At 48.2% G+C, this 24116-nt stretch overlaps 1 protein-coding gene across 2 annotated transcripts in view; it reads right to left on the bottom strand.

The window, feature by feature from the left end:
* LOC147666208 (transcription elongation regulator 1-like) overlaps nucleotides 1-24116 on the bottom strand; it is a 377596-nt gene that overhangs the window by 144083 nt on the left and 209397 nt on the right. Inside the window, exon 6 of one of the 2 annotated variants that reach the window (XM_086949207.1) lies at nucleotides 8714-8878. The exons of the other annotated variant lie outside the window; for it this stretch is intronic. Coding sequence (XP_086805333.1) covers nucleotides 8714-8878 — 165 coding nt within the window. The remainder of the gene's footprint in view (nucleotides 1-8713; nucleotides 8879-24116) is intronic. 2 annotated transcript variants of the gene reach the window in all.

Genomic DNA, 24116 nt, shown 5'->3' with positions numbered 1-24116 from the left:
CCAGATATACGGCACAGAATACTCAGCGCATGCGCGTGGCACGCTAATCTGGGTAAGGGCTGGCATCCCGTTTGAATGTGAAGAAGCACAGGTGGACCAGGAGGGAAGGTACTCCCTGGCGAAGGGGAAGCTCAATGGGCAGGTGGTGCTATTGGGTTCCTTATACGCCCCTAACACGGGTCAACAATTATTCCTGGTAAATCTGAATCGAGTACTCCACCCATACGCGGGACTTCCATGGTTATAAGGTGGAGATTCTAACATGGTACTAGATACGCACCTAGACCGATCCTTCCCCCCACTACGCTCTGCACCGGGGCGTCAAATGCACCGGCGCTGAAAGACTGGCTTACCCATTGGGCAATATATGACCTCTGGCGGGTACAACACCCCACCTATAGAATATACTCATATTACTCAGCAGTTCATGACCTGCATGTCCGCCTGGACCGCATAGTGGGCTCCCAGTCAATGCTCCCGCTCTTGGCTGCGACGGAATATCTAGGTAGAACGCACTCCGACCATAATCCCCTGTCATTCAGGATTAGCTGGGACGCGGACTGGCCGCCTGTTCCATTGTGGAGGTTCCAACCGGCCGCCCTTGAGGACGCTGAGTTTCTCTCCTCACTGGGCACTGCAATCCTGACATATTTTAAGGACAATGCGGAGACGGCGGCCGATCCCCTGCTGGAATGGGAAGCACATAAAGCGACCATCCGTGGACACTGTATAGGCGCTACCTGGAATATTCGCAAGACTGTGTCCGATTCCCTGACTAAACTGGAATCAGAGCTTCTGCGATACGAGAGGGAGGGAGCTGGCAGACACTCGGTCAAACTGGGGGAATTGAGAGGGGGAACATGCGACCCTAATGAACGGCTGAGATGCCACAATTACGCGGCGCATACGGCCAGGACGCATGCTAAGGCGGACAGGGCTGGGAGACTACTGGCCTGGTTGGTGCAAAGATCGGACCGAGGAGCATTGGTGGGAGCCATTCGTACAGGGGGAGGGGAAATGGTCTACACGCAGCGCGAAATCCACCAGGCGCTGACTGCATATTACAGGCAACTGTACAAGGCCCGGGGTATTGGCTCCAGACACAAGCTGGATGAGTTCCTTGACCTGGTGGCGCTGCCCACTGCCACTGATGCCCAGAACGGGGCACTGTGCCCCACTCACCCTGGAAGAGGTTGGGGAAGCGATTCAGGCCCTGGCGTCAGGGAAATCTCCGGGTCCTGGCGGCCTACCAGCCAAATATTACAAGGCCAACAGAGAGATCCTGGCGTCCTGGCTCCTTCAACTGTACAACACAGCAATTGACGAGGACAGGCTCCCACTGACCCTATGAGAGGCATTTTTGGTGTCGCTGCCTAAGCCTGGCAAAGACCCCACAGAATTAGGCTTGTACCGTCCATTAGCTATGCTGAATGTGGATTACAAAATATATGCCAAAATCCTTGCGGAGCGGTTAGCAACGGTTGTCCCCCATTTGGTACACCATGACCAAAATGACTTCGTGCCGGCGCGGTCCACATCGCTGAACCTTAGGCGGTATTTCAGGGTAGCAGCGGAAGCGACGGGGGGCTGGCCTAAAGCAGGATGCCTGATATCAGACCTACAAAAGGCATTTGACAGTCTAGAGTGGGGGTATCTACGGTCAGTACTGGAGAAGTACGAACTTGACACTGATTTCCTGCAGATGGTGGACCTTCTATACCGTAACCCGGTGGTCCGCGTGAGATTGGGGCCCTATGTATCGGTGGCGGTGGGCAGAGGCACCCGGCAGGGGTGCCCGCTGTCCCCGCTACTCTTTGCACTGGCCATGGAGCCCTTAGCTACGGCCATGCGGCACACACTAGCCTTTGGGATTCCACTGGGGGATGGCATACACCAGGTGTCTCTCTATGCTGACAACCTGCTAGTATTCGTCAGAGAAGTGAGCAATATCCCAGAAAGTCTGGATCGCCTGCTGAGTAGCTTCACAGAGCTCTCTGGATTCCGGGTCAACGTAGGCAAGTCGGGCCTCTTTGCATTTAGCGATGGAGTGGAAGACCCAGGGTTCAGGCTAAAAGGCACAAGAGTCCAGGGGATGGCGGGAACATTTAATTACCTAGGAATCCAGATTTATCGCCAGCCGGCCAATCTCCTCGACGTGAACTTAGGTCGCGCGGTGACAGCGCTCAGGTCGCAGATCGGCTTCTGGTCCACGCTCCCACTAACGCCCACGGGCAAAGTAGCCCTGGCCAAAATGGTCATGCTCCCGCGCTTGCTATACTATTTTACTAACTTACCTCTGTTTCTGCCAGCTTCCTTTTTTACCGCGCTAAATAAGGTCCTCCGTGACTTCATCTTGGGCTCCTCCAGACATCGGCTGGCACTCCGGAAATTGTTCCTTCCCACCGATAAAGACGGATTAGCTGCCCCCTGCTTTGAGCACTACTACCTGGCCCCACAGCGTCAGTGGATTCCCGCTGGTTAGCAGACAGGGGGAGGGAGGACACGGATACCGGCGATCCTCCATACATGCTGGAGCAAATACACATGCTGTTTCACCCATTGGCCGCCCCGGCGTGCCCCACCCCGCTACTGCTGACGGTGGCATACAAGTGCTTCAGCAGGGTGGTGCGGCTCACGCGGGCAACCTTACCATATGCGCCGTCGGTACCCTTGGAGGGCACACCGGGAGGCGGGGGGGCGCTTACACGTCCCATGCTAGAGAGGTGGCATGATGCAGGAATACAGACACTGGGCGACCTTTACAGAGACGGGGCGCTGACACCATACGAGACACTGGTCACTGACAGGGGGCTCCCTCCAGGGGGTTTCCTGCTACACCGCTCCCTCCTGGCACACATGGCGAAGGGGTGGGGGGGATGTTATGTTATGTTAGAAACAATTTTATAGCGCACAGCTGCCCCAGCCAAGGGGCGTCCCGGCGCTTCAGAGAGTAACAAACACAACACAGCAGCCACGGATAAAAGTGCACAGAAAGGAGGCTAAACTGAGTGAGGGAAAAGATGAGTTTTAATAGCCCTCCTAAACTTCAGGGCTCATCCATCTCACGGATATGGAGCGGAAGGGAATTCCATAGTTTTGCGGCCAATACCCTAAAGGACCGACCGCCAGCTCTACACAGCCTGAACCGAGGAACGGTTACCAAATTCTGTCCCAAAGATCTCAAGGTTCGGGCAGGCACAAAAGGCACCAAAAGATTGTGAAGATTCTGGGGGGAGGCCAGCTTGAGGATCTTAAAAGAGAGGCACAGGGTCTTAAAATGAATCCTCTGTGCCATAGGCAGCCAGTGCAGCGAGCGAATGGTACTTTCCGCAGAACAGAATATAGGTAAGCCCACCAGGGCACTGGCTGCGGCGTTCTGGACACATTGCAACCGAGCAATCTCTGCCCGATTGGCTCCTAATAGGAGCGAGCTGGCATAATCAAGCCGAGACAAAATAGAAGCCTGTATAACCAGCTGCCTGGTGGAAGGATCAAAGAACCTCAGAATAGGTCTTAACCCTCGTAAGATGCCATAACAAGTGGCCGCCACTTTTTTAGTGTGACCACAAAAACTGAGGGCAGAATCAAGCCATACCCCCAAGTTTTTTAATTCCAGAACAGGGATGGGAGTCATACCAAACATAGGGGGCCACCATATATCACCCCAGAGGTCAGTCCGCCTGCCCACAATCATGACTTCCGGTTTTTTGGCGTTTAACTGGAGACAGTTGGTATTCATCCAGCTGGCCACTGCAGAGAGTCCATTCCGGAATCTGGGGGCGTCAAGGTCGGAGTCACCACTCAAGACGACCGCCAGCTGAGTGTCGTCAGCATATGAGACCATGGTAATGCCCCATTGCTTGGCGACACCCGCCAGCGGTCTCACATAAAGATTGAATAGTGTGGGACTCAATGACGAACCCTGCGGCACACCCAGCTGCAGCGGGTGGGACTTGGACTCAAAAGGTGGGGTGACAACTTTAAAGTTCCGATCAGCAAGAAAAGATCTGAACCATTCAAATGCAGTGCCCGATACACCTGCCTCACCAAGACGTTGAAGTAAAATCCTATGTGAGACCGTGTCGAACGCGGCACTCAGATCCAATAGGATCAGTGCCGCAGTCTGACCAGAATCGAGCACGGAACAAAGGTGCTCTGTCATAGAGAGCAGTGCAGTTTCAGTGCTGTGACCAGCACGGAAACCGTTCTGGGATGGATCCAGAATACCTGCTCTGGTGAGATGTTCAGACAGCACCCCGTTCACAAAGGCCTCAGTGAAGTTAGCAGCCCAGGGAAGGAGTGAAATCGGGCGGTAGCTCTCGAGTTTGAGAGGGTCCAAGGTGGCCTTCTTCAGTACAGGTGTCACCACAGCCTGTTTCCATTGAATTGGGACGACACCAGAAGAAAGGGAAAGATTTATAAGGTGGCGCAAAGGAGGAAGACAGAGATCCGCAGAATCTTTGAACTGGGCTGGACGCAAAGGGTCAGCAGGCGAGCCAGATTTCACCTTGCTGACCAGCGTAGAAAATGCCTCAGAAGATAGATTAGGAAGGGAAGCTAGGGCATGACCTCTGGTCGGTACAAGGTTAGTGGGCTCAGCAACCGGCTCAGTGCTAGGGAAAGCACGGTAAATAGCTTGGACCTTTTCAATAAAGAACAGGGCCAAGTCTTCGCAGTGGTCCGCTGAACAGATTTCTGTCACAGCGGCTCTATTAGCTGTCAGGTCCTTAAGCACCTTATAAATAAGTTTGGACGGGTTAGAACTGTTACTAAATTCCTGAGCGTAGTAGGCAGCACGGGCTCTACATGCTGCTCTGTGGTAGATTTTAACTTTCGCCAAATAGAACTTTTTTTTCTCAGCCTCGTAGAATTTCCGCCAGTCCCTCTCTGCCAGTTTGCAAGCTTTTTTTAACGGCCGCAGGGAACCCACTCAGAAAAAAGACTATAACCAGACTCAACATTAAGAAGAGGGCCTAAAGGATTCAGCTCCAAAAGACGATGGAAGTCCTCCAGATTGAGTTTCTTCCAATGACGTTTGAGCACAACTCTGTCCACGGGCATAAAGAGGTGCTCTCTAATCTGGAGTGAGATTTTATTAGATGTCGCGACAGAGCCCGAGCAGCACCTTACTATACAATATCTTCACGTCATGGGAAGGCGGAGACATCTGGTTAAGTGGTTTGCTGCATCACTGAGAGCACACACGGCAATAAGCCTGGATACGCTACGGGGCAAATGGGAGCAGGATCTGGGGCGGGCACTTGAAGATAAAGAATGGGAGCAAGTCCTCTAGAGTCCAGTGAGAATCCCTCGGAACATGCGTTTTCGCCAAATTCAGGTCTACATAATACATTGGGCCTACCTCACTCCAGCCTACTGGGAGGACATCAGTAGGCTCCTTGACAAGTGTACTGGACGCATCGTTCGGTGAAACTGGCCTGAATTCCTCCTACATCTTTTTAAGAGGACCCCAAAAGATAAAGCATCGTCCCGATTCCTAGACTTGGGGTTGGCAGCACGTCTCCTCACCAAGCGGTGGAAGGCGCGGGATTCGCGCCTAGTGTGCAGGCTTGGACCCTGTCCCTTCAGGCATGGGCCCGGGCGGAATGAACCGCTATACGGCGGGAGGAAACAGTGGGGCTCCGCAGGGAGCCTAACGCAGAATCCTGGGAACGTATGCTTCACACACTACAGTCGGCAGGAAATTTTGCCAATGGAGGAATGGCAGAAGACTAGTGGGGGCTGCAGTTGGCCGGGGGACGCGCGCAATGGGCATCATACATGACACCTCGCCGGGTGCATTACACGATGCTGCAATGCAGGGGAATAGCGGGAGTTGGAGACAAGTGGGGACGAGGGGAGGACTCCTTTATGGGTGGAGGGAGAGGGAGGCTGGAGAGGATTCCGGAAGTGAGGGGGAGACAACATTGACTGTATGCTCAAGATCATGTCGCAATGTGCTTGGTTGAATTAGTGAAGTTAAGAAATTACTGTTTGAAATAGAACTCATTTCTGTACCTGGGACAGGCCCTTTTAGAATACGGATACACTCGGGCACAGCTGCTAACTGCGGGAATGCTTACATAATACAATGCAGTACCTAAGAGACAATCGTTTTGCATAATTGACTGTCGAAATGTACTCGCAGTAATATATTGGATGGATTTTTATGTGCATTGTACTGTTTATAAAAAATTTAAATGCCAATAAACAGATTTGACAAAAAAATAAAATTACTTAGTTATTTAACTTTTCTAGAACAAAGCCAGGCCTGGTGCAGGTAAGTGAAATAATACTTTGAAAGATGTATGCAGTGAATTACAGGTGAATGCAGGTTCAAATGCAGTTGGTTGATTTACAGGTATGTCCATAATCAGAATTACTTTTCAGTTACTTTGGAGATTACTGTACACGTTACTTCTTGGATTACTTTCTAAGTTACTTTGGCTAATCATTGTGATATGCCTAGATATCTTTCAGGGACATTTCCTGGACAAAAGGTAAGTAATTCAGTTATGGTACATTTGCAGTTTAAGGTTGCATACAAACCAACTCCACACTTAGAAGAATTTTCAACGGAAAAGAAGTCAATGCAATCCTACGGGAGGAAATGAAGTTATAGGTTTACAGGTAAGTACTTATTTGTGGGAGTTGGGTTTCTGGGGTTAGAAACAGGGTTGAGGAGGCACTCTCAAAACCCTGTCAGCAGCACTAGGGTGGCCGGGTGCAGAGTCCTGAGGCCCAATGTTATCCAATGGGGGATAAGGGCTCTGGTTTTATTTTTATTTATAAAGTTTTGTATAGCGTGAACAAGACCCAAGAGGGTATCAGAGCGCTTCACAGTTGATAGGTAGGATAACAAAGTGTGACAAGAACAAACATTACTAATAGGTTCAAGATAAACGTTACCAATAGTTTCAAGACGAGAGCATGACAACACGATTCAGAATATTTGAGAACAAGACCGGACAGATCCAATAATAGAGAGAAATAGGCAATGTACACAGTATCAGTAGTTGCCTGCCAACCCTATTAAACAACGGATTACACGGCCTTGAAGCAGTTGTGGGTCCGTCCGGGGTTGAGAGCGTGCAGAGTGCTGGCGTCATAGTGGCGGCGGTCGTCATGGCGGGTGCGGGGGCCAGGGGTGCTAGCACTGGGCGCGGTCCAGGCGCGGAAGGGCGCAGATGGGCTTGCCGCGTGCCAGCATGTATGGGGAGGTGAGAGAGAGGAGCAGCTGGGAGGCGGGGGCAGCGAATGGGCCGTCAGGGGGGGCGGAGCCGAGGGGGACGCAGCGGTGGGGGCGACGAAGGAAACAGAAGGCAAAGGGCACAACAATTGAGGGGTACGAATGGCACAGAGGGCAGAAAGGTCACAAAAGGGCACAGAAAACGGGCGGGGGAAACGAGTGGCACAGAAGGCAAAAGATCACAAGAAAAGGGCAGAATGGTCACAAAAAACGGGGGAAACGAGTGGCACAGAAGGCAGAAAGGTCACAGAAATGCAGGAACCTATAAGCAACAGAAGGCAAAAACGAGCAGAGAGACACGAGGGCCGCGAGGGGAGCCGAAGGAAAAACCAGGCAGAGAGACAGAGGGCAGCGAGGGGAACAGAGGGAGAGAACGGGCACAGACCACGTACAGACAGCGGGGAAGAAGACAACAGCAGGCACAACAATGAAAATGCAGTCACTACAACGGGAGTAATGAAAGAAAATACAGGCAATACAATGGAGTATGAGCAACCCTACGGCCTACCACTGGCCACCAGGGATGAGGCGCAGGTGGTAGCCTGCGGGTGGAGGTGGGCCTCGAACTTCCTCAGTAGCGGCAACTGGGGCAGGGACACCCAGGCGGTGCTGTGCGGAGGGGGAGCGACCTACCTGGAAGGGTCAAGGGATCAATAATACTGTGCTACAGTTCAGAGAGAATGTTGGCTATTAGTTTGTGTCCCTTTTGAGGTTGACCTCTAGACCAATCTGCATTCTTGGTCATGGTTTATAATGGCAGTTTGCCTAATAAGTGTAGAATAGGAATGGTATTTCCCCAGTATGCAAGGTTAATTTAAGCATTCCACAAATGGACTGTACATCTTCATCCCAGGAACTTCCATTCATGACAAATGTTTACAGAAAGCATGTTATGCACAAGAGGCAGCCAAATTGCAGATAAACTCACATACATGCCATGCTCTTCAACTGCCGCAGAACTGTGCTGTAATATCAGGAAACAGCAGGACTAAATTAAAAGAATGAAAATGTTTGGCTCGTGGCCCGTGTAGATACCAGGACTCTACATTATTACATTAGGGGTACTTAGGAAGGACTGAAAACAAAAATCCAACTTCCATTGAAAATGAAAAATCAAACCTATTTTTTCTGAAACCTGCTTAAAACCTATTTAAAACCTAGTCACCGAAGAACACAAAAAGTTCGGTTAAACCGGAGCTCACTGCCGAAGTGAGGAAAATGTCAAGACGGACAATCAGAGGTATCAAATTACAACCTATTACTTGCTTGGCAACACACTTTCAGAAACGGAAAACACAATTGTCTAACCTCTAACTTGGAACCAGAGACTTTAATTGGCATTTCACAGAACGTAACAGTTGTATGCCAGTGCCCTGCACAAAACAGGCTGGAAGGCTAAGTGAAACAAGTCTGAGTACCATTTTCACAAACAAAATTAGTAGAGTGGATAAATATCGAACACACCTTGGCAATTTTTTCAATATACTGTTTGAAGAGGTCCTCCCTCATGGAGGAACCATCCACAGCTTTGTATCGTGGGTCTCCTTCTACTTTGTCTTTCACCTTGCTCCAACGTGACTGACCATCCAAATGGTGATTAGATAGCAAGTCAAAGAAGTCCATTTTCACCTATAATCAAACACAGGCCAAGAATAAAAAAACAACCAAATTAGAATGGAAATGAAGTCCCGAAACTTTAAAAAAAAATAACTTGCATAGTCATAACAGAAATGTAAACATTTCATCCTTTCAAAACTATAAACATATTTTGATTCAATCTACTTAATTTTTTTTATTCTGGGTACCAACGCCTATACATGAACGGCAAATTAGATGATGTAAAGTTTAATAATACCATCATCAAAGCTAATACAAAGCCAATACAAGGAAAAAATGTATGACAGAAACCCAAAATTTTTTCAAGGAGTTCAAACACGTACTACAAGGGAAGAACCCAAACGTCCATGTGGGAATAATTTGGTAGAGGTCTCAATAGCCGCAGAAATTACAATGAAAGTATGTTTCTGAAAGATTATTTAAAGAATTTTAGAGTGGTCACTGAACAGTTTACTGAAAATTAGTTCTTGCTCCTCACATACACAAAAGAGTCTGATTAAGGCAAAAGTCACTCAAGTGTAGTTACTGTGGAAAACGTATTCAACAAAGGAATTGCCATCACCAAGAACTGGGAACCTTAACATTACAGCCTGTAATAAGGCGTCCTCAAATATTATGAAAAATGCAGATTTTAATAGTCCCAATTTATGAAGATGGATTCCCGCAGTAAATAAACAAAAATGACAGGCTTTACAAAAGGATATGAGTTAAAATAGAAATGCATATTATGTACTCCACTGAATATTATGCACTGTAACTAACCTTCAACTACCCCGGTTCCCCCCGAAACCCACCCTTATACACCCTAATTCACTCACTGAGGGCTTTTCTCAAGTGTTTCACAAGGCGAAAAGCAAGCACCATACACCTGAGCTCAATAGAAATGGTAAGAATAAAGGCTAAGCATTGCATGTCTGCCATACAAAACACATTTAGAAGTCATGTTAATCTTGATAATACACAATTAATACAGACCACCCTTCCTCTACCTGTCTGGCTCAGTTGAGCAGGTAGAGAACTGAAGCAATGTTTAGTTTAACAATTATTTCAGGACCACCCTGTCAAAAGTCAATCATTAACAACCCTATATGAGTGTTATGATCTAGAAAATAGGCTTAATTGCTTTTAATTTATTTCTATATGGATAGAATTAGAATGCTAAATGTAATCCAAATGCCATAAACAAATAATTGAACTGTAGTCATGTAAGTCAAGTAATGCTATATTTACACTGCAACGTGTTATTCTTTGGCCTCTTGGAGTTTCAGGTTCTCCAAGGTCAACTAGGTTAGCAATTTAGGTTTTCCCTGCAACAACGGGTATCTATGGAGGTTGGAAAAGGCCATCCAACATTTCTTAGTATAGGGAGTTGGTAGGTATCAATAATAGGGCCCTCTAACCAGTGTAAGTGTAGCACTATCGACTGTATTTGTTTATTTAATACACAGGGGATCTGGAACAGGATGTATAATCCACTATAGGGTGGGCTGTTTTGTTACTGAATTAAGAAATTAGGGACTGCTCATCTCGTTCAATGACTACTGGTGCTAGACTAGTGCGTTCTCTCTACTTTTAGGTGCTTTGATCCAGTGTCCAGGTAGGTTACCACACAAGATACAACACGGCAACGCCCAGTGTTTCCACCATTCTTTCTCAAAACAAATGGTTAGGTTGTACAGAAGAACAAATAAAGGTCACCCTCAAACTAAGGTTCGAGTAAGGAATTTATATTCACAAGAGTTAATTTAGTTAGGGCAAGCATCACACTTATCCTAATAAAAGATGAAATCATGATGAGGGGGGATCTACTTTGAGGATGGACCCCTTACATTAGTCAGGTCCCAGGTTTGAAGTGGGAGAGCTACAGGTGGAAAAAGGAGAATGGCACAAAAGGTAATCACTGTTATGGGCCTGGCTGCATGAATGAGAATGTTTGAGAATTAAGAACAGCTAAGATATCCTTCTTGACAGGAAATTCATTAAATGGGTCTTCCATTTCGAAAAGGGTTTCTCTTCTATAAGTTTCTCTGGCTTTAGTAAGAAATGTAAACACCACTCTAAGAAGAGACGATCTTAAAATATAAACTTTCCGGCACCTGTGCTCTTAGACTTAACCTGTTTAATGACAAACAAATCATTCCTTTCATTTAAGTCAGCAGATCGAACAACGGTTGTCTAAAAGCGTATTCAAAGAAGTTTGACCACATATCTGAATTTCTTGATATCACTGAAAAAGCAATAAAACAGAGTAGGCAGTCTGTTATCCACTCTTGGACAAATTACGCTAAGTGCCATTACACCTTTCATTCTTAAGAGCTAATTAGGCATATGTTGTTGTCCATAGTTGCAGCAAGATCAGAATTTGTTTTTCAATCTTCTGATAAGCTGTTTCACCTAAGAGAGCGTGCACATGTGTATGTGTCACAGAACAGGAGTCTTTCTACAGTCTCACCCTGCCTTGAAGATGTATCAAAATGGTAAATCTGATTATGTTCCCACAGAACTACAGCTTCCTTGTGAAGGAGTCACATTTTCAATAATCACTACTTGTTGATGTACGCAGCTATTAATCCTCAGGAAGATAAACAGACTGCAGAAGTTCTGCTGATGCTGGCAAACATACGTATTGAGGAAACCAGCATTGTTTGAGAGGGAATCAATTACACTGCGATCCACAAAGCTAGAAATCAGAAAAGCTTTTGATCCAGTCACAAAAATATAGATCTTTGGGAGCACAATGTAATAGTCCTATCAGGTGAACTTAATCTGTTAAATGGTTCCATACAGATGGGACAAAATTGCATTGCCACAATATTACTAGACTAGTAATACAGCAAGAGGTAGGTTTCTTTTGTGAGTATATTCAATCATGTCTCTTTTTATATTGGTTTTGAACATGACATTTACAAACCATGCATTCCAAAGCATCTTCAATACACTAAGGTGTGTTATTTAGCAACATGCTAAGCCTGAGTTTGGGGCATAATTTACTAATAGCAGCGTACATTTCTTCATTTGAAATGGCATGTGTCTGGACACAAACTGTAGACTGCAACCTGGTCTTGTCCACTTTAGTCTAGACATCACAAATAAAAGGCCACCCACCAGAGCAGAAAAATATATTTTGATGAAACCAATGAGAGAGAAGAATCTTAATAAATCAACAATGCAAACCAACAATGGTCTTTTTTGGAACATGTATTGATCTTGTTACAGTTACCAAAACATGTAAGTGGTACTAAAATAGGAAGCTCTCTAAGCAATGTATAAAGTACATTTAAATATACAATCCAAAATGCAACACCACCCATCACCAACTCAACAGGAACAAAATAAATAACTAAAGAGATCTCCCACATCACCCTGGTCACCAAAGGACTCTAATTTAGTCTAATACTTTTTCTTGACCAAACGAACTACATCTCACAATGACAATCATATAAGAGATGATTTTAACCAAGTGCATCCCAGAAAACCTCCCGACATCGCTCTTCAGCCAAACAGTCAGGACCATAAACCTAAACAGAAAATCCCAGAATTGACAACACTGGGTGGTGACCAGCTTAGTGAACCAATACAGCATCAACTATAAAGGGGCCCGTAGAGCTGAGCAGAGCTACCAGTTTGATTAAAACCATCAACTTCATGCCCTTTGTCTCACACTTCTTTATCCATCGCACTAGGCATGCATTCCATAACACGATGACCACACCTCAGTGGTCATCATGCATGACATGGATACACTTCCCATAAAGGATTAAAACAAAGACACCACTCTTCCAACCACACAAACTATACAATGTGGGGTGCTACCCATGGAGGCAAGTACTTCTGCATCCCACACTGGGACAGTAGGAGACAAATGATACAAAACAACTTTGATACTTTGAAAAACAAACCCTAATCAACAACCTGCCAAAACTTGGCTTTGGAACTATACTAAGCTGCTACAACCCTAAAATCTGCAGTACCCAAACCTTCGAAACAGCTGCATTACTTTAAAGTGTAACCACTATTATGGAAGCATATACCGTGCCAAAGTGTCTCACATATGGTACTTACAAAACACATAAATGAAAAACACGTTAGCCTTTCATTACAAGAATGTGCCGCTAAGGAAGATTTGATTGGTAATCTACTGCCTTTTTAAGGTCTGGCCTACAGGTAGTAGCTTTACCTTGCCTCATTTAGTGGAAGGAAAATGCTACTTACCAGTATGCATCTGTTCTTGGCATGTAGAGCTGCAGAGTTGTACACTTAAGCATAGATCTCCATTTGGTGTTGGGCTCGAATGTTTGCATGTTGTTTTTGTCTGAGAAGAAGTCTTGTAGTGACGAGGTTGGACACTCCTTCGGTTGACAGTGCGCATGGGCATTAACGCCATCCTTAAATTGTTTTTGCCATGGAGGGTTAGATGGAGTAGTGAGAAATAGAAAGATGTCCATGTGTAATGTATCTAAGTAAGGTAACACTTGAACGATAGAGGTATCCGGAGAGGCGGGTGGGCATGTACAACTCTGCAGCTCTACATGCCAAGAACAGATGCATACGGGTAAGTAGCATTTTCAGTTCGAGGCATATGAGTTGCAGATTGTACACTTATGCATAGACTATACAGCAGTTACCTCCTTAGCGGTGGCTACCTGTATCTGTTGCAGTAATTTGGAATAACGTTCTTAATACAGCCTGGTCCACATTAGCTTGTTGTTTTTGCGTGCACATCTACACAAGCGTGTTTTGTGAAGGTGTGTGGTGGGACCCAAGTTGCTGCTATGCATTTGTGATCTAGGGGAATGTTCCCTAAGAATGCCATGGAAACCTCTAGTTTGCGTGTAGAATGAGCTCTAGGGAGAATGGCTAGTGTGCGTTTGGCTTATATGTAGCATATTTGTATGCATTTTACAATCCATCTTGCAATTCCTGTTTTAGATATAGGATTACCTTAATGAGGTGGGGAGAGAGCCACAAAAGTTGTTTTGTTTTCCTAAAAGATTTTGTTCTTTCAATTTAGTAAAGTATTGCTCTTTTAACGTCTGCGTGAAGAGCTCTTTCGGCCACAGAGTCTGGTTGAGGAAAAAATACTGGGAGTTCAACCGACCGGTTTAGATGGAAGTAGATACTACTTTGGGTAAAAATTTTCGGTTAGTTATAAGAACCACTTTGTTAGGATTAATTTGTAAAAATGGTTCTTGTATGGTTAATCCCTGGAGTTCACTTACTCTTCTGAAGGATGTGATAGCAACCAAAAAGGCTACTTTCCAAGTGAAGAACTGCAGCTCACATTTGTGGAGGGATTCAAAAGGAGGACCCATTAGCCTGGTAAGGACTATGTTAAGGTTCCACAGCAGAGAGGGTAAAGCTCTTGGTGGAATTATTCTTTTATGTCCTTCCATGAAAGCTTTGATAGCAGGAACTCTAAACAAGGACAAATGTTTGTTTTGTAGGTGGGCTGCTATGGCGGCTATATGTAACCTAATAGATTTATATGCTAGGTTACATTGTTGTAGATAACAGATGATGTTCTGAATGGAAGCATCTTGTGGACTGATCTTGTTGTGCATGCAGTAAATGACAAATCTCTTCCATTTTGCCGCATAGCATGCCCTTGTTGTAGGGCGTCTGGCTTTCTTGATAATATTCATACAGTCTGGCGGGAGATTGAGGTAGCCAAACTAAGATCTCAGGAGCCAGATCGCAAGGTTGGGTTGATTGGGATCTGGGTGCCTTATCTGCCCATGGTTCTGAGTAAGAAGTTTGGGTGAGAGGTGTAGCTTTTGGTGCGGTACTACTGATAGTTACAGTAGAGTTGTGAACCATGGATGCCTTGCCCATGTTGGAGCAACTAGGATCATTGTAAGAGAATGTTGTTTGAGTTTCCGCACCACTAACAGTGAGTGGGAGAGGCGGAAAAGCGGAAGCAAATTTGTTTGACCAATTCATCCATAGCGCATTGCCTTTGGACACTGGGTGTGGATACCTGGCTGCGAAGTTTGGGCAATTTGCGTTTTGGTGTGTGGCATACAGATCTATCTCTGGGTGTCCCCACAGTTGAAAGATTGGGAGAAGAACTTGAGGATGCAGTTCCCATTCATGGGTCTGTTGTGCTTGACGGCTGAGCAGATCCGCAATCTGATTGTGTACCCCTGGTAAGTGTTCTGCCAGGAGGTATACGTTTTGCGGAGTGGCCCATCTCAATATGCTTTGCGCTAAGTATGGCCCATCTTTTTGATATTTTGATATTTTTGGGTATTTGTAGAGCGCAGACATACGCTCCGGAAGGAGCATCTTGGCGCTAAGTTAGCAAGCAGCGGATACATAAGAGATGGTACGTGGTGAGGAGACTAAGGCTAGATAGCTGCCAATACAGAGGTATCTGATTGTTGGAAGACCCAGGTCTTTAGGAGTTTTCTGAAGGTGCTCTCCTTGTCGGTTAATCTAAGATTGACAGGAAGATTGTTCCATGCCCTAGCTGCTAGGACGGTAAAGGTCCTCCCGCCCCTGGTTTTGTATTTGAATCTTGGAATGGTAATGAGATTTGTACCAGATGATCTCAGATCTCGCGAGGGGTTGTAGCGTATGAAGCGCTTTGCAAAATAATGGGGCCCTGAGTTTTTCATAGTTTTAAAAACAGTAAGGAGAAGTTTAAAAAGAATCCTTTTGTGTAACGGTAGCCAATGGAGAGTGTTCAACGCCGTTGAAGCTGATGACCTTCTAGGAAGTCCCAACACCAATCTGGCGGCTGCATGTTGTATGCTCTGCAGCTTTTTAAGAGTGGACTTTTTTACTCCCGCCATTAAACCATTACAATAATCAAGTCGGGAGAGTATTAGAGCTACCGCGACTGATTTTCGGGCTGCAATGGGGAGGAAGTCAAAGAATTTTTTCAAAGACTTAATGAGTCCAAAACAGCGGCCAGCAGTGATCTTGACGTGGTCATCGAAAGAGAGGAATGAATCGAATTGCACGCCCAGGTTCCGCGCTGAATGCACAGCGCTAGCACAGCACATCTCCATATACTTTGCGCAAAGTGCGATAGCTGTAGTGAGTGTGCCCCCCTTGCTTCTTTATGCAATATATTGCTGTCATGTCGTCTGTGCGGATTAGGACAGATTTGCCTAGAAGGTGCAGTTGAAAAGATTTCAATGCTATGAATATTGCTAACAATTCCAGGTAGTTGATGTGAAATTGTTTTTGTTGGGGGGTCCAAACCCCTTGAATGGTATAGATTTGAAGATGAGCTCCCCAGCCGGTGAGCGATGCGTCTGTTAGCACTATCTGTGGAACTGGCTTGAGGAACGACCGCCCTTTGGAAAGGTTTTGTGTGTTCCAACATTGCAGAGAGCGGTGGGTGCGGTCGCCCACCAACACCAGATATGTTAGCTGACCAGGAGGCCTGGTTCCACTGACGTGCTAGGCATTCCTGTAAAGGACGCATTTGTAGTCTTGCACGAGGAACGAGAAAAATGCAAGAGGCCATCATTTCTATTAGTTGCATGAACACTCGTGCTGGAGGTTTTGAATTTAACGTTTTTATAGCAGTCATCCTGATTGGGTTGGGATTTGCTAGGGCTGTGGAAGTATTTATTGTAGCCCCTAGATATTGCTGTATTCTGGACGGTTGGAGATGGGATTTGTGCTGATTTAGTGTGAATCCGAGACTGTGAAGCAGTTGTATGGTACGGAGTGTGTGTTGAACACAGCTGTTGTGGAATTTTGCTTTTATGAGCCAGAAGGGGATGAATGGGAATGTGGAAGTAGGCGTCCTTTAGATAGAGGGTGGAAAGAAAGTCGCCTTGCTGGAGTAGTGGGAGCACTTGTAAGGTGACCGTGTGGAAGTGGTCTGATTGGATGTAAAAGTTTAGCGGTCTGAGGTCCAATATTGGCCTGAGACAGCCGTCCTTTTTCAGAATTAGAAAATATAGGGAATAGACCCCTGTGCCTTGATGGGGCAAGAGAACCGGATCTATTGCATGTTTTTGTAATAGCGCAAGAACCTCCTGTTTGAGAAGCGTTAGGTGTTCTGATGACATTGGACGCTGTTTGGGAGGACTGTTGGGAGGGGTATAAGTGACTTCCAGGCAATAACCATACTGGATAATTTGTCTTAACCAACTGTCTGTTGTGATGGAATCCCAGACAGGTAGGAACTGTGAGAGGCGTCCCCGACAGGAGTGGGATGGTCGGAGGGAAGCACTGGGAAGTCACTGTTTGGTGCTAGGGGAGCTGCGGGTGTTATTACCTGTGCCTCTGCTCTTGTTGTTGTTTCCCTTGTAACCTCCCCTGGAGTATCCTCTAGAAAAGAAGCCCTGGTTGGGACTTTTGGAGGATGAGGACGGGTGCTCTGGTGTATTTGTTTTGGGTTCTGATCTATAGAAGGAACGCAGATAAGAGCCTCTGGTAGAGGGTGATTGCAATGCTCTTATAGACTTGGCAGTCTCTGTATCCTTCTTTATATTCTCTAAAGATGTGTCCACTGCAGGGTCAAAGAGTTGTTCCTGGTCAAAAGGCTGATTTAGGATGGTATTTTGTACTTCTTGTTAAAAGCCAGACACCCTGAGCCAGGCATGTCTGAGCAGCAAAACGCTGGTATTTATTCCGCGGGACACAGTGTCTGCTGTGTCGACAGAGCATTTTATGGAAGCATTAGTAATTCATTTGGCTTCCTGTATAAGGTCATTGGCTTAGTCTTGATATTGCTGAGGGAGGTGTTGAATGGGATTTTCCAGCTCATCATAGTGAGCCCTATCATACCTTGCTAGATGGGCTTGTGTGTTTGCTATCTTCCATGAGTCAGCAGCTTGAGACGCCATACGATTGCCTGATGCGTCCAATAACTTAGATTCTTTACAAAAAGGGGGTGGGGTCGCACACTACTCACACACCAGCGGAAGTTGCCCCTAAGGACTGTGGTCATTGTAGTAGAGTGTTCGCGAGGCATCATCTTTCGATCTTGCTATCTTCGCTGTCTTCGCCATCCCTGGACACGTGTTTCGGGTTTTCAACCCTCGTCAGCAGGGATAGGCAGTGTTCTGGGGTCGCCAATGGCTGCCAATATCTGCCAGGTATAGTACCACTCCGGCGCGTAGGTGCGGGATCCCAGGCTCGTCAGCCCGCTGCTCAAGGGAGCTTTAAGTTACAAAAAGGGGGTGGGGTCGCACACTACTCACACACCAGCGGAAGTTGCCCCTAAGGACTGTGGTCATTGTAGTAGAGTGTTCGCGATGCATCATCTTTCGATCTTGCTATCTTCGCTGTCTTCGCCATCCCTGGACACGTGTTTCGGGTTTTCAACCCTCGTCAGCAGGGATAGGCAGTGTTCTGGGGATGGCGAAGACAGCGAAGATAGCAAGATCGAAAGATGATGCATCGCGAACACTCTACTACAATGACCAGGGTCCTTAGGGGCAACTTCCGCCGGTGTGTGAGTAGTGTGCGACCCCAACCCCTTTTTGTAACTTAGATTCTTTGTCAGGAGGTGGTGTGTCACCTGAGCCCTGAGAGTTTGCTCGTTTGCGCGCATTGGCTACGACTAGGGAATCTAACGGGAGTTGACCCCTGATGTAGATGGGGTCGGTAGGAGCTGCCTTGTAATTTTTTTTGTCTACTCTGGGGTTAAGAACCCTAGCTCCAACTGGGTCTTTGGACACATCAGGTGTCTAAGAAGACCTTTAAGCATTGGCAATACATGTGAAGATTTTTGTGGTTGATCAAAGGTCTCTAACAGAAAATGCTCTTCTAAAGGGTCTCAATGTAGTTTGACTCCATGGTATGTTGCGGCCCTATTGATTAACTAGGCAAAACCCATATTGTCATCTGGTGGAGATGGTTTTGAGGGGTAGTAGTCTGGATCATTGTTAAGATCATGATCAGTATTGTAATCATGCCATGGGTCTGGCTCTTGTGGTGGATCATCAGGATAATCAGTGTCTAAAGGCACTATATCTTCATCTTCTTGCCCATCCCCATGTGCATCCTCACTATCCTCTGGTTGTGGAAAATGTGGTGGAGAAATGATTAAATTAGGGTTAATTGGTAGAGGGGGTGGAGGTGAAGTGTTAGTAGCCATGTGTGCTTTCTTTAGAGGAAGTAGTGGCTGTGGTAAATGTTCCTGTTTCCTCTTTGTAGGTAGCTTAGTAACTATATGACCAGTCTTCGGATGGAATAGGATGGTGGTTTGCTTTGGATCGGGTCTCTTTGGATACTGTTTTTTGCGGTTTAGTGACAGTGTCCGGTATTGAAGATTTCCCTGGCTCTGAGGTCTTTAATGCGGGTTGTTTCGGATCCAGAGGAGTTTGCTTAGGAGGCTTAGTTATGGGAAGCTTGTCATTTAAAGTTTTCGGTTCCGGGGTCTTCGGTGCTGGGGTCTTATACATGTGCTTTGACGCCAGGGTCTTATCTGTCTGCTTCAGCGCCGAGGTTTTATCCGGCAGGTTTGGTGCAGAGGTTTTATCCGGCTGCTTCAGTGCCGAAGATGTTTCGGAACCAGGTTGCTGGCTCGAGCCAAAAGGCTTTTGTTTGACCGAAGACGGGGCTCTTGAAGTTTTTGTATGGTGTAGACCTGAGCCCGAAGGCGAAAGTGTCACTGGAGCCTTTGTTATGGGCTTAGGTAGGGCGGGAGTCTCAGTACTCGCGTCCCTTTGAGCCGGGGTGATGTCAACTTCGGCATCAGAGACGTCTACTTCGGAGTCTGGGGCCTGTTCTTCCTAATCTGGTCCCAGTAAGCCATCGGGACCTGCATGGAAGATGTCCGGAAAGGAACCTGTGCCTCGGTACATCTCGTGGCGTCAAGCTCGACAATCCCGGATGGTTTTCTTGGACTTGAAGGATAAACGTACAAGTTATTTACCTTTGGTAACGATGTATCTGGTATAGTCGATTCTAGCCGCAGATTCCTGAACGTAGAATATCCCCAGGTGTGAGACTGGGCGACCTCCGCGGGCTTGACGTCAGCGAGATCACATAAGCCCCACCCCAGCGCGCTGACGTCAGTTTGCTTCGGAGAACTTTTCTGAGACAACACGGAGCCATAACAACAAAACTGAGGAGAGCATGGGAACAGTGTACGAAAACCAGAGAATAAATAGAGAGAAATCAAAGGCGAGGCACACCACTTGACTGCCCCAAAACGCCAGAAGGCGACAACAGCTGGCCAGAAGGACTGACCGCGGTGCAACACAAGCCACTCCAAAACCATTTGCAGGAGGATCGCACCTGCAACATACTGTGACGCCACGGAGAGCAGAGGCCCGAAGGACGACCACACCTTCTAGCACATGACAAAGCTATATAATAGCTACCAAAACCCCACATAGGGCATAATACGTCCCAAGACATGGGAACCCTCTTAGGAAAAAGTATCTGCAGCAGAGGACAAACAAAAAAGACCTGCGGAGGAACCGCAGACGGCTTGCCAATCAGCCAACAAGAATACACAGAAGGCCTATCTGAGGGCCAACACGGCTTACCAACAGCCAAAACCACAAGCAAAAAGGGCTGGACCAGCAGCCAACAGCACCACAGTCCTAACAAAAGGACCGGAAGCCACAACAAGCACACAGAACACACACAACCGGGGCTACTCGCAACAAGGCCCCAGAACACAATGGAAGAAGACCTCCCAAAAACCAGAATGACTCACCGGTCACTAAGGGGGAGAAGGACAATGACTAAGCCCTGCCAGAAACCTCTGAATGGCAGAGTCCGCAGGGGCGTGGAACAAGAGCGTGCCATCAAAAGGAAGGTCCACCAGCCGTTCCCTAACGTTCTCCGGGAACACACTATCCCGTAGCCAGGCATGTTGGCGGAGGGCCACAGAAGAAGCCATGGTACGACCAAGCACCTCCGAAATGTCCAGAGAGGAGCAAAGAATGAATGACGCCAGCTCCCGGCCATCCAACACATGGGGCCGCAGATCAACACAGGCACCCTCCCGAGAAACGGCAGACAGAAGGCACTCAGCTGAATCCCACAAGCAAGAAGTTGCCCTAGCCAAGACACACAGAGTGTTAAGGGCCCACAAGGCCGCACTGGTGGAGGTGAAGATAGTGCGCCCGAGGAATATAACCAGCTGGCCTCCTGTGACGGGGAGACAACACTGATGGCAGGAAGGGAAATGCAGTCTGTAAAAGAGGGCCCCTGGTAGAAGGGTGAAGGGACAGACAGACAGGGTCATTTATTTATTTATTTATTTGAGGTATTTGTAGAGCGCAGCATTCATCCCAAGGGATATCAAGGCGCTTAATGAGAAAGGGCTGCTGAGGTTTGGGCCGGGGGTTTATTATTTGGGGAAGAGATGAGTTTTGAGTTTTTGCCTGAATACAAGGAGGTTCGTGGTGTGTCTCAGATCCGCCGGTAGTTCATTCCAGCGTTTGGCCGCCAAATGCGAGAAGGCTCGTCCTCCTGTTCTTGTTTTGTAGATACGCCTGGGTTTTGCTAGGGCTGAATTAGTGGATCTTAAGTTTCGGTTGGGAATGTAAAATTCAATTTTCCCTTGCAGGATAGTAGGGCCTGTTTTATGGAGGGTTTTGTGCGCATGACAGAGTAGTTTGAATGTGGCACGCTGGCGCATCGGCAGCCAGTGGAGTTGTTTTAAGCATGCCGATGCTGAGTCCCTTTTGCCTTTGTTACATACCAGCTTGGCAGCCTGGTTTTGCAGGACCTGGAGGCGAGAGAACAACTGCTCGTTCATTCCTTCGAATAGAGCATTGCCGTAATCCAGGCGGCTAACTAGGAGGGCCTGTGTGATTGTGCGACGACAGTCCAGTGGGATCCATTTGAAGATCTTAGCGAGGAGTTTCAGGATTGCAAATCCCTTACCCCAAAGTGTGCGTACGTGGTCCTTCATGGATAGTGCGTCATCCATCATGACACCCAGATTCCTGGCGTGTTGTTTCGGGGCGGGGGCTGTCCCCAGAGCCGGTGGCCACCACGAATCATTCCATGATAGTTTAGCTCCTCCGAACAGTAGAATTTCGGATTTTCCGGCGTTGAGCTTAAGACAGTGATTACGCATCCAGTCGGCCATTTCGGAGAGGCAGCTGTGGAGTTTATTTTTAGTTGTTTCTAATTTCTCCGATCTTTCATCCAAGGTCACCATCAGCTGCGTGTCGTCGGCATATGAGCAAATGCCGATGCCCCACTTTCTCCCGATGTCGGCCAGAGATGATACATAGGCATTGAAGAGAGTGGGGCTTAGGGAAGCCCCTTGTGGGACTCCGCAACTGATGGGGCGGGGTTCAGAATGGAATTGGCCCATGTGCACTGCCTGGGTGCGGTTACACAGGAAGGATTCGATCCATTGCAACGCTGTGCCTTGTATACCTTTGCACCGGAGGATGTTCAGTAGGCATTTGTGTGAAACAGTGTCGAACGCTGCCGACAGGTCTAACAGTATGCGGCACAAGGCGGTGCAGAAGGTGTTGAGGAACCGGATTCCCCGTGGCGGGCCACCCCCAAGCTCCCAAAAGCAAAGTGTGGAGCGAAGCCTCGAAGGGAAGAAGCGGCTCCCAACCACCAGAACCCTGATGGAGGACCTCCAGAAGATGGTTCGTGAGAAAATAGGCAGCTGGATCGCCCACGCACAAGATTCCCGCTGCCGTGCGAAGGCAGCACCAACTCCGTAGGACCCCACGGTGGCGCAAACAGCTCCTCTGTGGGAGACTTCTGCAAGCAAAGGCGGCCGTCCCCCAGTCCTACCAGAGGAAGGAAGGCCAAGTCTGGAAAGGGGGACAAAGGGACTGAAGAATGGGGAACCTGAGCCGCCTCCGGCGAAGAGTACAGTAGAGGCGACGGCGAGGAGCCGTCCTTCGACGACACCGGGGAAAAAGCCACGACGCAGAGACCCGTCTCTGGAGAAGATGAAACCATCAACTGCCAAACCTCTGGGGAGGAGGGGGCGCCCGAAGACAAATCAACAACCCGATGCCGGCCTGGCGCCGTAGAGTCCGCGACAGGGTGCAGGTCAACGTAGACGGGTGCCGTAGGGGACACCAGAACTACCTCCGCCACAACGCGCGGCGCAAGAGACCGTGGCTGGGCCGGAGCCGGGGCGGCTAAGAAAAGGCGTCGACTCGACCCCTACCAAGGCAGTCGCCTGTGAGGAGGGACGAGGGGGGCTCGAGGACAAGCCCCGACCCCTAGCAGGCCCCTGCGGCGCCGCCAGGGCCAGCAACCACCAGCGCCTGAGCGGCGTCACCTCAGACAAGGCCGCCGCCTGCCCAGAGGACCGAGGTGGACTCAGGGACATGACCGAGCCCAAGGAACCTCCCGCGACATCACAGGGACCCCCCGCAAGGGTTTGCAGCAAGGCAGAGGCACCGTGGTCTGAAGGGTCACACCCCGATGGCACCACATCCTCCGAACCTGGAGCCGAACCTGTCTGTGCCGGAGCCGCCAGCGACGCAGAAGTCCCCGCACGTGGCAAGGGATCCGTGGATGGGGGAGGAGAAGGAGGAGCCAACGAGGCCCGCAAGGCCGAAGCATAGGCTTCCCTCTGGGCTCTAGTCGCCCCCGCGCTGGAAAACGGCGGATAGGGCGGCGACGCACTGGGCCGCACCACCCGCGGAGAACCCACGCTCCAACAGGCCGGGTACTGGCCCTCGGGGACAAACTGCGACACTTACCAACAGGTGAGCGACGCTCTTGCGGCCTGGGAGAAGGACGATGTCGGAGACGCAGGCGGCGATTCTTGAAGCCGTCCGCAGGTGACGGACGCAGTGAAGATGCAGACATGGGCATGCGTGCCGAAAGGAGTTTCATCCGGCGCTCCCGCTGGGACTTCGGTTTCATTTGCTGACACACCTCACAGTCTGTGGAGTCGCAGTGCTCCCCCAAACACCACATGCAGATGGAGTGAGGATCCATCGCAGACATCTTGAGCGCTCAAGATGAGCACGTTTTGAAGCCCAAAGGCATTCGCACACTGTTCTCAAGAAAATGCTCAAGGCGAAAAAGGGAGGCCTGAAACAGGACAGGAGAGACTATTCGGGTCCGCGTTGCACGCGGCAAAGAAGAAAAATTAAGTCAGCGCGCCGGGGTGGGGCTTATGGGACCTCGCTGACGTAACGCCCGTGGAGGACATCGGGCGGAGTCATGTGGCACCGCGCCCGCCCGGTGAGCAGAGATGCTGGGAAATAAAGTTTGCCGGGTCCAGTCTCACATCTGGAGATATTCTAAGTTAAGGAAACTGCGGCTAGTAGTCTCTATCAGATAAGCCTCTCTATGTTCTAGAGAGAGGCACAGATTACAAACA

This window comes from Lissotriton vulgaris, unplaced genomic scaffold, assembly GCF_964263255.1.
Source record: "Lissotriton vulgaris unplaced genomic scaffold, aLisVul1.2 SCAFFOLD_650, whole genome shotgun sequence".
Taxonomy (NCBI): domain Eukaryota; kingdom Metazoa; phylum Chordata; class Amphibia; order Caudata; family Salamandridae; genus Lissotriton; species Lissotriton vulgaris.
This window is presented reverse-complemented; position numbering and strand designations above follow the sequence as displayed.